Below are 16,927 nucleotides of genomic sequence, written 5' to 3'. Positions count from 1 at the left end.
TTCTGAAGTTATTAAATAATTTCTACTATCCAGTTCAGCTGAAACAGAAATCTATAAATTAATAAATCTATAAATACTGTTGTGTTGTGTTGTGTTGTATTGTACTTTCTATGTTGTATTGGAAGAAAGGAGAAAAAGCTATATAGGAACAAAAGTTTCTACAAAATTTAGCATCGGATTTGATTAATTTTGGGATTCTACTTTACTGTGTTTTTTGAGATTTTGCAAAAGAATAGTAAAATGGTCACAGAAAAATAGCAGAGACCAAAAGGTCATCTGGTGATTTTAGCCACATTAAAACAGGTTTAGAAATAAATTCAGTTACTTGGCTATCTCTGGAAACTAATCAGATATTTACAATATTATTGTATCAGATTAAAAATTAGTATTTCTGCCTCTCTCTGTATGAATTACTGCAATATTAAAAATATAGGCTAGGCTTCTAGCCAGAAATGTTTCTGAATGGTAGAAAGACTAGCACACAGAGGGGAGGGAAACTCCTGGGGGGGGGGGAGGATCCAAAGTTTCCTTTCTCCGGCCAAATGCTGTTCTCTTCTGCACATGGAAGAAAGAGCGGTAGACCAGAGAAACAAAACTTGGGATCTGAGTTTCATTTTTCTGATTCAGTGCAGTTCTTTTCTCCTCACAGAATCATCAAATTAAACTTTGATATGTATGTCTGCAGCCCTTTCCATGCTCAGAAATATAATTTAGCTAGAACAGCAGTATGGTCTAGCAAAGGATTGAAAACATGCTTTGAATTTCCAGCCACTAATTATCTAATCCCTCAGTATTTAAAATTCCTGTGTAAAACAACTGGATGGTCTATGATAGACCAATACAAACAAATAAAGTTATAACCTATTTAATAAACATTTTTTTAAAATAATTCTTTGAGATCACTTATTCCTTGTTTCTTTAGAAATGCTGATGCCTTAACCAAATTTTGAATTTCTATCCATATGAATATATGTCTTAGATAAAAGATATTTCTCTTGGGAAAGAATGAGTTTCTTGTAAAAGAAATACAATGTTAGGTATTAAATTGCCTAATTTAGAGAACATCTGTTTCCTCTTAGAAGGACATCTAAGACCTTTTACATTCCAGAAAATGATTAAAATATGTCAAAAATGCACATTAAGCAGTTATTATAGTCATAGGTCAAGGGCAAAAATAATTACTTATTACTTGTGATAAATGTTTAAAATAACTGAAAATGAAGCATAAATAATCAGAAAGGGAAAAAACAAAAAACCCTAAAAACTAAAAGATTTTTTAAAACCAAAGGAAAATACAATGAATAAAGGAAACTGAAAAAAAAAATCCAAAAACTGTACTGCGGGGATTTACTCCTCACTTATCCCAAGCCAAGGTGGCCCATCTCCCTCTAGAAAAATACTAAATATTTCAACACTACCACTTATTTTCTTCAGATGATTTTAAAACAATAAGCTTCTGCCCAACTTAATAAGCCACAGGAATCATTGGAAAAAGAAAATAAATCACTCCATTTTTTTTTTTGTTGCTAAATGAATTTTACTGAATAACTTCTGCTTCTAAACCATCTGTCTAGGCAGCTATGAAAAAAATCATCTTTTTTTAATATTTCTTACCAAAGTTCCACTTGCTAAGACCCCACTTAGCAAGATAAATATATATAAACTCGTATTATAGATCTCAAAAATCTCACAAAATAGGATTGGGAGTTTATACTGAATAGAAGCAGATGTCTGTACAATAAGCACTTTTTATTTTATTGACTTATTTATCCAATTTAGATACTGCCCATCTCACTCTCACTTTCAATTTCTTATATTTGTTCCTGCTTCAGTTTTAAAAATTGACATATTTCTCCATAAATGCAGTTACAAACTAATTTTGCTCAGCATTATAAGGAATGTTTAAAAATCATAAATTTCTATAACCTGGGCCCTGTAACATCCTCTTGAATGTCTAACTTTTTAGAAACGGTTTCTCTTTCCTTTATATATTTCAAGCTGAGTCATCCTTGTTTTGTGTGAATCAATAATTAAGGGATTTAGTGCTACCATTTTCTGACCTAAAATAACTAGTACTTCATCTCTGAAAAGCAGTGTTTCACATAATGCAGTGAATTTTTTATAAATTCATTTTTTTCCCAGAAGGCTGTAATTGATAGGAAAGTGCTTCAGAAGTGAAGCAGTCCCACCAAGTTTTCTCAGTTGTCTTTTCTAGTCAGGAATACTTTCAAAGTTAAAGCTCTGTGCTGTTCTTCCGTTTGCTCAAGAAATGGGTTTTTCCTCAGGAGGGAAGTGATCCTTGTTTTATCTTCTCAACTTCAGACCCACAATTTATCACCACAAAGCAGCATTATAAATGAAGAGAGACAAAAACGGTTTTCTGCTTACCAGATAAATTCTTACCTGGGAAAGATCTAGTACCTATTTATCACCAAGCCAACCAGAATTCCAAAGAAAGCCCAAACTAGAAGATTCTTCTACAGGTAGTCCTCACCTTACAACAGTTCATTTTGTAATGAACTTTGAACTGTAAGTTCAAAGTTACAACAGCACTGATAAATGTGACTTATGACCGCTTTTCAATTATGACCTTTGCAGAATCCCTGTGATCCTGTGATTCAGGAAAATTCAGATGCTTGGCAACTAGTCCATATTTATGACCATTGCTGTGTCCCGGGTCATGTGATCCTCTTTTGCAACTTTCTGACAAGCCACAATCACTTAACAACTGGGTTACTAACTTATCTATTGCAATGATTTACTTAACAGCTATGGCAAGAACATCCCTAAAACGGTGCAAAACTCACTTAACAAATGTCTCACTCAGGGTGGATTTGATTTAAATCGAGTTGATTTAAATCACAATTTAAATCATGATTTAAATCACTAGTAAAAAGGCTTGATTTAAATCATAATTTTTAAAGAGCAACTGTCATCTCTGCTACTCCTTTGACCCACTGTTGACTCACCGATAGTCCCAGTATTGCAGAATATACAGCCTCATGCTACATAACTAAGCTCCATTTCATGCTGAATAAACTAAATTATTTATGTATCTTAAATAGAAAACTATCTTACGATAGGTTTTTACCCCAAAAGTTTTTTATTAAAATAAATTCGATAAAAATCAAAAAAATCTGATTTAAATTAAAAAAATCTGGTTTTTTTGATTTTAAAAAAAAATCATTGATTTTTATCCACCCTGGTCTCACTTAACAACAGAAATTTTGGGCTCAATTGCGGTTGTAAGTTAAGGACTACCTACACTCTCACATTCGTAAATAAGCATGTTTCAATGTATTAGTTTCCCCCCATTTTTAGGAGAGGTAGAGAAGAAGAAAGCTGAGCTTTAAATAAACTCTGCTATATGATATTCAAGCAAGGTAGTATAAGAATTGGAAGTAAAAACAAGGGAGAAAATCAAGAGCAGAGCCATTGGAACAGACTTTCTGTAAAAAGGCCAAAAAAGAATTCAGAACAGTATATTCTCATTTTCTCTCTTTTTAATAACACTATTATTTTTAGACATGGCGTAAACAGTAAGTAACAGGGGGTAAAATATAATTAAAACCTGACTACCAATGCAAAGCATTTACTTCTTATGAAGCATGAGGCTTTCTTTCTTTCTGTCTATCTGTCTGTCTGTCTCTTTCTTTCTTTCTTTCTTTTCTTTCTTTCTTTCTCATGTTGTCTGATGCTTTTAAATGTACTTCGAGTCCCTTTTTGTTATTCATTGCCACACCTATGGAACATTGCGGCCCAGTTGGTAGAAAGGATTACAATAGTGAACTGGAGACAGATGGTATGATATTTCAGTAGGAAATCCAGTACAGTACAAGATTCTGCTGCTCCATGGATGAATACATATTTTCCTTTTCTAAATTGTATGAAAAAAAATGGTGGATGTTATCATACTCACCATTCAAGGTTCTGTTTTCTTCAGTTACAGGGAGACAAATTTCTGTAAAGCATGCAAAAAAAATACTGTAGTGATCACAATAGAGAAAACCTCTCCAATTATGATACTATGTGCAAATATTCTGGGCAAAAAAAAACGTCAAAAGCTTTATTCAAGAAAAAAACAACCTAGAGTTGAATATTAACCACGCAAAATATTAGCTCTAAGAAATGTGAGCACTATACTAAAGAGAAAGCTACTTCTAACTACTGCAATCATTTTAAGTGCATGAAATGTGAGTAGTGTTTGTGTCCATAAAAAGTATACTAGTATTACACTCTAATGTGTAGGATGTCATTTAGCAAACGACAAACACACTTGGCATCTATTGGAGGTTACAAAATCATGATAGCCAAACTGCATGAACATTTTATGTTCCAGTAATGGAAAATGATTTACTCTATGCCCTTAGATAGGATCTATGAAGGTGCAGAAACACTGTCTAGTGGCTAAGAGGATAGCACATAGACAGTTTGTCACACCGTGGCAATATCACAAGAAACATCAATAGGACAGAGGTACAAAAATGAGCCATAGAATGAGACCCTTTCAAAGAAGATGAAGTCAAAATATATGGACTTTTCAACATATGGGGGATCGGTGGCTCTGAGGGGGCCTTACAAAGCCTTGTGTTACTTGAATTATCCTCAAACAAATCAAAACTCCTCAATGCTAATGACACCAATTTAGTTCTTTAGTATCTCCTCCCAAAATATGCAAAACTAGAATAAAAATGTTCAACCATATCTACTCTGATGATGTTATTTTTCATAGAGTTCTTCCATCTCGTGAATAAAATGGAATGTAGTCTTTTATATCAACAGAGGGAGCTATAACATGAAAAAAGTGTCTTGTGTCACCAGAATCCTCTGATATTTTTTAAAATTGCAGCTTTTTATACTTTCTATTACCAATAAGTAAATAAAGAAAAATATTATTAGAAAACTAAGAAAAACTAAAAAGCAGTCTGTTAAATTGGGTTGAATACACATTCTACAAACCCCAATAAAATCCATGAGTGTCAGAAGCTATCTACCCTCAACACCTTTTAAAACACTGGTAAATTTTGATAACACTAGTGTGCAGCTGACCAGTATGGAATGTACTATAATTCCTCCTAATAGTAATACCAGCATCCAAAGACAGAGATTTATGTAATTTATTTATTTATTCTTAAAGCTACTGCACCATTCTAAACACAGCAAGAAGGCACAAGGGCAAGATTGCACAGAACTGCTTTGGAACAAGGACCAGATGCAGAGCAAAACAATAGAAGGGAAAATCAGCCAACAGCTGGGGGAAAAACAAACTATAATCACTCACAATATTAAGAATTGTCTAGGAAACCTAGTCCCTGAATCTTATTTTAATCATTGAAAGCTGGGCTAAATTGGCTTGTTTTATAAGCTGTTTGTGCTGTTGTTAATGTTTACCAACACACAATCATGATTCTGATACAATTAAATCATTATTCTGCTAGGTCAAATATGAATTCTACATTATCCAGAGAGCGTAAGCTACACAGCAACAGCAAAATTCACTGTTTGAGAGATTTCTCTAAATTGATTAGATAATCAGTTTTAAAGAAGAGGGCAAAGATGTCAACAGTATGATCACAGGATAAGAAGTTTCAACTTAAAACATGTGTTTTTTTCTGATTATTGAGTCTGGGGGGAAAACATTCATAATTTCACATCATGAAATGTCAAGGTGCTACATAATTATGAAACATTATATATATCTAAGCCAGCAAAACCGTCTTCCATAATGTTCAAATGCTGCAGGTTAAACAGGTGTTCATACACATCTGCAGGAATAAGTATTTCAGAACCATCCACTCTTCAACAAAATCAGAGGTTAAGGAATTAATTTGAAGTCAACTGTTAGTAAAACATGGAATTGGCAGCAACACACATGAATTTACGCTTCAGCTCTATGAAACTGTACAGGATTGCTCAGAAAATTGATTTTGATGCACAAAGCACCTTGGAAGCAAGTACCCATACATATGTGGAGGTATGTGACAGATTGTGGAATCTGTCTTTTGTTTTTCTTTGCTAAACCTATAGCAACTGACTGAGGCAATGTAGCTACAACTCAGTTCTTTACCAGCATAAGATAGTATGATGTACTTCTGCAAAGGTCATTTCACAACACAAAAATGTCACAGACATGGAGATTTATTGGCTTTCCATATTCTCCCTAGGAATCATCAAGTCATAGCTTCCATATATATATTTGCTGATAAAGAAATAAAGGAAGACTAGTTCGAATCCAAGTAAGGGTATGGCTAGCAGATGAGAGATAAATAGCTTGAAATAGATCTATACTAGTCTACCTTTTTTCCCCTATATCAGCAAAATATAAATTTGATACAAAATAGTTTGTATCAAACGTATACTTTTCCAAAAATTATAGTCATACTGCAGTATTTTATCCTTAATAATATCCACCGCCCTTCTCCGTTCTAAATAGTAAGGAAAAAAAATCTTTCAAAATCTCTGATATGTTTAATTGCACCTTTATTGTTTTTCTGTTTTAAAATACATGTTAAATTATCCGTTATTATTTAGTGTTTTCTCATTAAAAATGTAAATCTCCTGGTGGAATGCATACTTAGCATACACTAATCGATTATCAGAAACAAATCAGATTACAAACATGAAATATTCTGAATAGCTTTCTTAGGAATATTAAAATATGAAATAAAGAAAAATAGTAATACGTTCAGAAATTGAGATTAATGTACACATTGTTACTTAGTAGCAGTATTTTTCTCAATGAAGCACTGGCAAATTTCCACCAATTACTTGATTACCTTGTGAGTAATATCAGCAATACTTTTAACACAAATCACCGTATATTTCTGGCCAGCATTTTTTTTTTAATCCAATATAAAGTAGAAAACCACATGCCTTCTAAATAACATATTGGAGAGTTTATTGATATTGAGTCTTGTATTTAAAGTTAACATGTTTAATCTTTGTCATAGAGACAGGCATTCTGATATCCTCCATATATTCTAAGGATAAAAACACCCTCAGGTTCACCTCCTAATAACTGCATAAACAAATCTACAACTGCATAAACAAATCTATACTATTTTCCTGGCAACAGCACAGAAGAAGGCTTACCATTGTCTATTTCCAGAATATTGTTTCCACTTACCACCTATTCTATATATCTGAAACTCCCTAATAGCAAACTTACGTTTCTAAGCCCAGGTAAAGTCAGCCAGGTGCTACTGCTGTTGAGACATGTTATACAAGAGCACTCCAATAATTCTTCACTCAGGTCACTGAAATTGAGCACACCTTATGGAATAAAGAGCATATACCTTTTAGAAAAGCTGCAGGTTTCAGGGCTATTCTTCCAACCAAGCATTCTTTCAGCATCGATTCATAATTGACCCAGCGATGAACCTGCAAGGAAAAATGTAATCTTATATTTGACATCTGTTCATCTAACATTCTTGATAACATACTTCTAAATAACCATGAAAATATTCTAAATCTCATAAATTAAGCAACACTAAATTGCCAAGTGAACAAAAACATACAGACAGTCTTCAACCTACAGTTGTAATTGAACCCAAGATTATGGTCATAACTCATTGTGATTATTAAGCGGGTTACCACAGGACCAGAACTAAGTTTACAACTTTTTTTTTTTACAGAGTTGTTAAGTGATACCATGGTTGTTAAGCAAATCCATTATACTCATTGGTTGTGTTTTGCCAGAAACTGGCAAAAAAAAACCAAACCCATCAAAAATTGCAGATACATGAGTGCAGGATGCTACAAATGGATGTAAAAGTGAGCCAACTGCCAAGCACCCAAAATGTGATCAAGTGACTGAGAATGGGCAGGATGGCTTATGGCCGTCATAACTTTGAAACCGGATCATAGATAGCTTTTGAAGGGTCCACTGTAATTTTGAACAATTGCTAAGCAATCAATCATAAGCCAAGGACTACCTGTAATTACAGGTCTGATTACAGGTCTGTTCCATAGGTGTGGCAATGACAGCAAGAGGAGCCCCGTCTTGCTCCACGCGCCCCAAATAATAAGAAAATAAGGCCAAGTGCTTATTTCAGGGTTCAAAAAAATATAAGACAGGGTCTTATTTTTGGGGAAATACGGTAACTAGTTATTATTATAATAATTATATTAGCATATTGGAGATGTGACCCTTTGAGAGCTATATGCAAGGAAATTTCATTTTAATGTATGCCAATTAGTGTACATGCAAAATGACAATAAAGTTAATCTAAGTTTAAGTCTATTCCTTAAAATGTAATGTTTTAATGAGATACATTACAAAGCAGCAGTTTTTTCTTCCGGGAACAAGACCTCTTAGTGTGCAGCACAATTGTCAGCCCCGAAACTGCTAGCTGTGGGGTGAGTCGTCCCGGGGTTGCCATTCAGGGAGGGGAGGATCCACCATGCCGAGTGAGCCATCAGCTAAGAGGCGGAACAGCTGCTCCATTTGGCTTTGAGCTGCTGGGTATGCCTCCAGACCTGTAATCAGCTGGGAAGCGGAGACTGGCCAAAACAGCTGAGCGTCAGCATCTCAGAAGCCAGGGGGTGGGGCGGGCGCACATGCAAAACTTCTGCTGGGCTAATGGTGAGCAGACAGCAGGGGCTGGGGATGCCAGGGGGTGGGATAAATGCACATACTTAAGGATGAAGGGATAAACTGCAATTAGCGCTGATTTTGTTTTGCTTCTTTGCTTGTTGGTCACTTCGTGCCGGATTTCACGCTTTCAAGGATAAACGCTTCAAACTGAACTGTGTTGTCTGAGGTTTCTTGATGCTGAACTATGGAACGTGACAACAATATTTTTAGAAATTGAACACCAACTACACTCTTTTCCTACCTGATCAAACAAATCTGTGCCATCAGTTCCTGCAGCTTTCATTAACTCGTCTTCTCCACCCGGGTGATATTCCATATACGGTGTTACATTATATACAAGCCCTAGAAAGCAAAGAACAATGATTAAAAATACCAGTTAAATGAGGAGGTATAAAGTAAATGTGGTATAAAATGTCATGTTTATTTTGAACATAGACTGAAACAATGAAGCTGGTTATGCTTTGTTGGTTGTGTTAGCTGAATTGAATGGCATAAAAAAACACTTATTCTAAAAATAGTTGTCAAAACATTTCATCCATGACAATGGACCTCAAGCAAGTACATAACCATAATCCTGTATAAATTAGTTATTTATTTGTTTTTTAAAATGTTACGCCATGCTTCATTTCCAAATGATCTCTGGACTCTGCATAAAGCACACAATAAAATGGAACAATGTAAAACAACACACGAAAGGAAAAAAAATAGAATGACCTTCTGAAGAACTGAATCAGAAACCAAACAAGTGGAAGATAAATTGGCAAAATGTTCCTGTTTCCTAGGCTGACATAAATATTATAGATTATGGTTATATAGTATTTGCATTTTTGTTACTTGTACTAGGAATGCCATCTAGTGCAAAATTGCATATATTGCATATAAAACGGCTTACATTATACATTATCTCGAAGGTCAGCTTCATTTACTTTCTATGCTGACAAATGAATTTTATCACCTCTTTCATCATACAGCATCAGAATGTATTAATGTACCTTATGTCCCTGCCTGTTCAAGAAAAAAAAAAGTTGTCACATACATAAATGAGCACAAGCAAAGCATCTTCACTTGATAATCCTATGCAGACATTTCTCTACCAAAGAAGAATCCTAATAGAGAAGACTGTCTATATCAGTGATTGCTAACCGATTTTTCCTCAGGTGCCAAAAGCACACTTGTGCACACGATAGTGCATGCGCGCATGCCCACACCCATAATGCAATGCCCCCCACATGCTCCTCCCACTGCGCATGTGCGCACAATCCCGTGCTCTCACCCCCCTAGGCATGCACGCGTGACTCCCCGGTGCCCCGTTTTGGGCCTAGCAGGCATCCCTGAAGCCTCCCTCCAGAGGCTGGAAACGATCTGTTTCCAGACTTCCGGTAGGCCCGTTTTTTCCCCCTCCCAGAGCCTCCGTGTGAGTCCTGTACTTACCTGGCATCCAAAACGGGCCGTGTGGAGACTCCTGGGAGGGGAGGGGCATCATGGGCATGCGCGCATGTCTCCCACGTGTGGCAGAGACCCAAAAATCAGCTGGCGAGCAGGAGGCGTGCGTGCATGCACAGTGATGCTGATCTAGGGCAACAGCTTGTGTGTCTGCAGAAATGGCTCCGCATGCCACCTGTGGCACGCGTGCCATTGGTTCGCCATCACGGGCCTATATTATGATAAATATACCTGATATAGGTTTAATTTGAATTTCATAATTTTAATCTTATAAAGTTTTATATCTTTACAGATTTCAGCTCAATAATAATTTTATAATGATAGAGAATATAAAAACTATTTCATAACCTCATAGTTGGTATATATATAATATACAAATAAAGGTCATTCTTAAATAATAGTCATTAATCCTACAGCTAACACTGTAGATTCACCTTTGGAGAGATGGGCAGCATACAAATTTAATAAATAATAAATAATGTTATTTATTATAATAAATAATAGTTTTAGTAAATTTTTATTTTATATTGGTTAAAGATCAAAATATAGATTACTGATAGATAATAAAAGAAAATAATGGTGAGTAGTATTGGCTGCATATTTGTACAGATAATGTCCTATGTCCTTTCTTCTTCAGTTTGGCTTATTTTCTGATAAACAAAAATCAAGGAATTTCCACACTTTAAAAGTTTTAGAAGCTGAAACTCACTTCAGCTGACCTTATCTGAGCACTATCCATTGCAAACCTTTTCATGTTTTTGCCTGAAGGCTGCAATCTGTATATGGAATATAATGTAAATCGGAGGGCTAAAAAGATTTTGTGACAACTTTATAACAAGCACAATTCTCCACATGATCCACAAGCAGTAAAGGCAGCTGACAGCTATGTACACTCCTGTTTTCTTTCTATTTTGAATTCAACAGATTCTGGCAAATGCCTGAAAGGAGCTTGAGCAAACTCCACAGTCACTAGCAGTGATGATGTTACCTATTCAGGTAATGAAATGTCTACAACCAAACTTAGAGACCACCAAGGATTTCATAGAGAATATTCTATTAAATAAATGTTTGAAGAATTGATGAAATTATATATACAGCCTTTATTGTCATTGTACATCATGTATATAACAAAATTGGTTAAAAGTCAAGAAATGTTCAATATATGTTGATATTTATCTAGGATACAGTACTTTACAATCATACAGCTTCATCAACAGCTTTTTCATCATGACAATACACTTATAGCCTTCTCTGTGATCTTAATTGTACTGTTATCAGTGCTGCAATTGATCCTGTAATTCAAAGATTATTTTGATTGCATATTCTGCACAGAAGCTCCCTGGGTGACTCTGAACCCATCCTATCTCACAGTTATTATGAGGAAAATACGAAAAGGAAACATTATGTGTGTCATTTATGGTTTCCGAATGAAAGGTAGGGCCTCAATTTAATAATAAAAGAAGATCTGCTCTTCATTCAAGCACCAAAACCAACAATACGTATACTAAATTCAGTTTCTCAGACAGAGAATTCAAAAGGAACAGAAAAAACTATGGTTAGTAAAAAAAAAAAAAACAGGATGTCCATGAAATGAGCAGACCACATCTTTTTTTTCATCAAAGCAGTTCCCTTTTTTTCCAAGCTTCTGCAAAAGCTTGGAAAAAAAGTTTCTGTAAAGAATCAATTTATTTCAAAGACAGATTTTAAAGCAACATTATCTGTGTTGACAGGCTAGTGCAGATCTGTCCCAAATTGAAGCTGTTTGGAGCTGCACACTCATTGATTGGATTGAATCATTTCGGAAATCATTTGAAAAGTATGCACAATCCTACAAAGTAGATCTTGTGAATACTTCTAAACACAGAAATAAGTCTCCTAAGAATATCTAAGAGGATTGTGCAGCAAATGCTAGGATGTTTTATTAGCTATGCATAAAACACAAGATATTGTACATGCTTAAAAAGCTTCTATAAATCATATTTTTTCAAATTACCTGCCCCTAAGATTTATTATCCTATATCAGTTACCAAGATACAGTGAAAAACAAACTGTATAAGAATTGGCAACAGAACAACCCACCTCTAATACATATCCAACAGTCATCCCTTTTATTATGTTTCATAAGCTCTTCTTCAGTAACTTCTAACAATCTTCCTTTTAGACCAGTTAGATCTTTTCCACTTTTGGTTAACCGTATCCAGTCCATAAGACTTCGACCTGATTTCAAAGGTACCTAAAAAGAGAAAAGGCGGGAATAAAGAACATTAACAGAATAAATGAAATAGACATAGCATATTTGGACAACATATGGCAGTCAGGTAGCCTTGTACAGCTTTCTTTTTAAAAAAAACCCACTGCCACTAAATGTCACCACAAGTAAGGCTCTGCTGCAGGGGTGAAATGCTCCCGGTTTGGACCAGATCGCCCAATCCAGTAGCGATGGCGGCGGGTGGTTCAGACACCCAGTAGCAAAAATCCCTGCACCCCCCCCCCCCACCATGCCCAGCTGAGACACAATCATCAGAGGCTTTTTTTTTTTTACTTTTAAAAGCATTTTTTCTACAAACTCTTCCAACGAAAAAATGCTTTTAAAAGTAAAAAAAAAGCCTCTGATGATCACGCGGCTCAGCTGGGATCATCAGAGGCTTTTCAAAGAATTTTTTCTGCAATCTCTTGGCAGAAGAGGTGGTAAAAAAAATGCTTTGTAAAGTGTCTGACGATCCCAGCTGAGTTGCCTGATCGTCAGAGGCTTTTCAAAGCATTAGAAAAAATGCTTTGAAAAGTAAAAAAAAAAAAAAGTTGGCCACACCCACCCAGTCACATTACCCCACCAAGCCACACCCACAGAATTGGTAGTAACAAATTTTACATTTCACCCCGATCTGCTGCCAAATTTTCACAGCTACTTCCATCCTGAAGAACACCCGTGCCATGCCCTCTATTGCCTCACCAATGTTCCACTCCATTGCTGATTAGCATATCAGGTATTCCTTTGTGATTCACCCTTATTTATTAAATATCAGTACAGCCCTTTCCATTCTACATTTATACAGAAAATACAAATTCTCCTTATTTCTAATTTGTCACAAGTTGTACATAATGAATCCAAAGCTATACACAATAGCACAGAGTAGACTTCAGAAGGACATCTAGGCTATGGTGAAAAGATGTAGTAGGTATTTATAAAGTATATATTCTGTATCGTTTATTTACATATGACAATCTAGTTGTTGTTTTTTTAACAAAATTGGAAATTATTGAATCTAAGCAGAGGAAGCACTATATACACTACATCAAGTTCCTATAGAAAGACAGCAATAAAACTTTAATCAATCAACACATAATAAACATACTTAGGGCTTTCCATAAAGCTGAACTACAGCATCCAACACAACTAGCCATGATAGCTAGAGCTACTGCTCTGCTACATATGGAAACTCAATAGCCCTCCAACTGGGAAAGACAGTGAAATAGTAAATGAGGTAAAATTTAGGTAAACTGAGGGATCGGCTAAAAGTGCTGTTTTCAGAATATACAAGGGTCACTGCGTAATTACCTTAAAAGATACTTTGGGTCTGTTTTTTCTCAGTATATAAACTTCAGTTCTTATATGAAGCAACTGTGAAATAATTGCAATGTTCCAAAGCTCACATCACAGATATTCATCTAGTAACTGACACACAAAGCAAATTGCTACATCAATTCAATTTTTCAAGGTAAGTATATTACACAAGAAGCAGAAATTGAGTAAGAAACAGTAGGCCAGAGATATTAAAAGCACAATGTTAAAAAAAGGAAATTGTTATTTGACTCAATTTTCCCCCGAAGAGGCTTCACACATTTCATAATCTTTCTGCAATGTGGGCTTCAGTGTCACAACTGCATCCTGACTAGATGTGCCATGAGCTCCTCCATCGGTCTCTGAGGAAGGGAAGCAACCGACAAATTGGTACAGTTATCAAACTACTTAAAGAAACTTTATGTTCTCTACTATTCCACTTGCCAGACTTTTACGGGCAAATCAGATCAACGACCTGGCTTCCCAGTTTCCCAATCACAAAGTCGATAGTCCATATTAATAAAGAGCATCTTTAAAGCTCATCTTCTCACATTAAAAAAAAAAAATGATGGCGCATAAATAATCATATTGCTTCTCCACCACTTCCAAAATCTGCTTTTCCTCTTCCCCCATCTCACTTTTAATTTGATCCACGAATATCAAATCTAGACATGTGGGGGAAAGACTTAATTATAAGCATCTAAGAAAGACCACCAGATATTATTCATGTAAATCAGGATTGGCAGAACACCCTGCACAGTATAAACTCTGTTCCCCAGCAAGCCTAAATACAGGAACTTCCTTCTGTTTTGCAAAGGACTGATTACGCAAGAGTGAATATTTCAGATCCACAAAAAGCACATACCACTAAGAAGCCAATATGACTATATAAAACTTTTCTGTTTAATTGGCCAACGTGATTTTTCCATTGGACCATTTCTCCACGACAGGCAGAAATCAAACAGGTGCGACGTCTCCCGCTACAAATCGCACCGCCCGGTGATTTACAATGCAAACAGCCCTCCTTCTTCCCCACGTCACTTCTAACAAGCGTTGCTCCGCAAATCCACCCCACACCCACCCACCCACCCAGCGACCCTCGAGTCTCTCGTGGGGCGTGAGACAGAGCAGCCCCACCAGGTATGGGGTGACTCCAAAGCCGCTAACCCAGCCTCGCACCTTGCTGCGTCCCGCGATGGCCACCCGCTGCTGTGAGTCGGGGGCAGGAAAAGACTGAGAAGGCACGTTCAGCATCTTCCCGCTGCAATCAGACGGGAGGCCGACACAATCCTCCGCTTCCCTGAATAGAAATAATTAAAAAAAAAAAAAACCACAACGGAGCCGGAGAGAGTTTAAACCGCTTCCGGGTTCGGGCCTGCTGTGAAAGCAGCCCCGGGTGGAGAGGCGGGGGTGGGAGAGTGCGCAGGCGCGCGCCGGGAGAGGACGCGCGAGCGAGCTGTTCCTGGTGGCAGCCGCTCGCGCTTGAGTTTGGTCGTTTTCATTGACGCGGGGGGAGAAGTGTCGGCGGCGTTCGCTGTTACGGAGGATAGTTCTCCCCCCTCCCTCCTCCGTTTAGTTCACCTTCACGCCCCACTCTGTTGCGTGCTTGCTTCGCGCCCGACCAATTTAAGCGTTTCTGCTTTTTTTTTGGTCATTTTAACATTTTTTTTTTTTGAGTTATAAAGTATTATAAAATACAAAATACAAAGTAAATATAAAAGCAGTGGTGGTGGGGAAAGCTTCTGCCTTCTTGAAGGGTCTGCGAATGGTTTTGAACGGAACGGGAGAATGTGTTTGCAAGAAGACGAAATCTTTTTTTTTTTTTGAAAAAAGTTTTATTTCTTTAAAATATATTGTATTTTTTTTTAAAAAAGTTTATTTATAACACAGTAAAACAGTACAAGACATACAACACTTATATACAAGACTCTTTACAGCTTTAAAAGAAGAAAGGACGAAAGGAAAAAAGAAGAAAAATAAGGGGGAGATAAAAGAAATGTCAAAAATAATGGGAAAAATTGGTAAAATACAATTTAGTGATTGAAATGAAAAAAAAAAGAAATATATTGTAAATGAAATGATGGGGACAGAGAGTAATTTGGAATAAGATGAAGTAAAATTTGTGGAAATAGTAATAAGGAAGGACCACTATGAAAAAGCTGTAAAAAGCTGTATAAATATATTGTAAATGTACATTCTCTTATCCATAATTAATCCCACATATACATATATTTTTTAAAGAAAAACAAATTCCTTTTAATTATATTTGGGGTTGCTCTTCTATCTTTTCTTCTCCCTTATTTTACAACAAAAAAAATTTTTTTTACCTCTATAACTCTATAAAAATTCAGGTTTTGAGATTCCTTAATGTACAGCCCATCCTGAATGGAACAAAGTAATTAAACAGAAGGAAATAATTAAAATAAGTAGTTAATTAGAATTAGAATTCTTTATTGGCCAAGTGTGATTAGACAAGGAATTTGTCTCCGGTACATAAACTCTCAGTGTATATACAACAATAGTGATAGATCATTATCATAGTCATTGTAAAAATACATTCATCATAAAACATTAGATGCAACAATCATAGTCATGGATACTAAATAAGCAATCAACATAAATCAAACTAGAACACTAAACAATATAAATCAGAGGATACAAGCAACAGTTATAGTCATAAGGAGATAGGGAATAGGGAAAATGAGAATAATAATGGTAATATTGCCTTTCTAGATAGTTTGACTTGTGGGAATTAGTTATTTAGCAGACTGATGGCAAGGGGGAAAACTGTCCTTGTGTCTAGTTATAGATTTAAATGTAATAAATAAACAAATCTTAAACCAAAATTTGGACTATTGTATAAACATTGCATAATTTTCAAATCAGCGACATTGTTTTCAAAGCAGTGACAACTATGAGTGCAGGAAGCCTCCCCATCCCCCATCCCCACCCCAAGAGAATGAAATATTTCAGGGAATATTAAAAGAGGCAGAATATTATATTTCCCCAAAGGAGAAATGGAGAAAAAAATCTTAACAAAGGCAGAAATCATCCCCAACAGTTTCCAGTAGATGCCTGGAGTCTTTAGAGATGGATATTTTGTGCCCATTAAGAAAGACTGAGCCAATCTATTCACAAACAAAACACCTTCAACTCCATCTGATGGGATTAAGAACAGGACAAGACTTTTAGGACATAGTAAGATTAACCCACCACTATTAGAATAGCAAAACACAGGAAGCTCACTACATTGCACAACCTCCTGGAGTATTTCAAACATAAAACCCCAAAGAGTGTATAAAAGCCCACCTATCCCAATCCCATTTTGT

At 35.9% G+C, this 16,927-nt stretch overlaps 1 protein-coding gene across 2 annotated transcripts in view; it reads right to left on the bottom strand.

The window, feature by feature from the left end:
• CYB5R4 (cytochrome b5 reductase 4) overlaps nucleotides 1-15,082 on the bottom strand; it is a 31,166-nt gene extending 16,084 nt beyond the window's left edge. For both annotated transcript variants that reach the window (XR_004589777.3, XM_034408917.3), the window contains exons 1-5: nucleotides 14,778-15,082; nucleotides 12,119-12,272; nucleotides 8,838-8,938; nucleotides 7,296-7,380; nucleotides 3,920-3,961 (exon numbers count right to left, since the gene is read on the bottom strand). Coding sequence is in view for 1 of the 2 variants with exons in the window: in XM_034408917.3 (XP_034264808.2) it covers nucleotides 3,920-3,961; nucleotides 7,296-7,380; nucleotides 8,838-8,938; nucleotides 12,119-12,272; nucleotides 14,778-14,852 (457 nt within the window). In the remaining variant the exon portion in view is untranslated. The remainder of the gene's footprint in view (nucleotides 1-3,919; nucleotides 3,962-7,295; nucleotides 7,381-8,837; nucleotides 8,939-12,118; nucleotides 12,273-14,777) is intronic.
• Between the last annotated feature and the right edge of the window lie 1,845 nt (nucleotides 15,083-16,927).

Source organism: Pantherophis guttatus, chromosome 1, assembly GCF_059756535.1.
Source record: "Pantherophis guttatus breed Tessera chromosome 1, ASM5975653v1, whole genome shotgun sequence".
Classification (NCBI taxonomy): domain Eukaryota; kingdom Metazoa; phylum Chordata; class Lepidosauria; order Squamata; family Colubridae; genus Pantherophis; species Pantherophis guttatus.
Note: the sequence above shows the minus strand (reverse complement) of the source record. Positions and strands in the feature narration are given on the sequence as shown.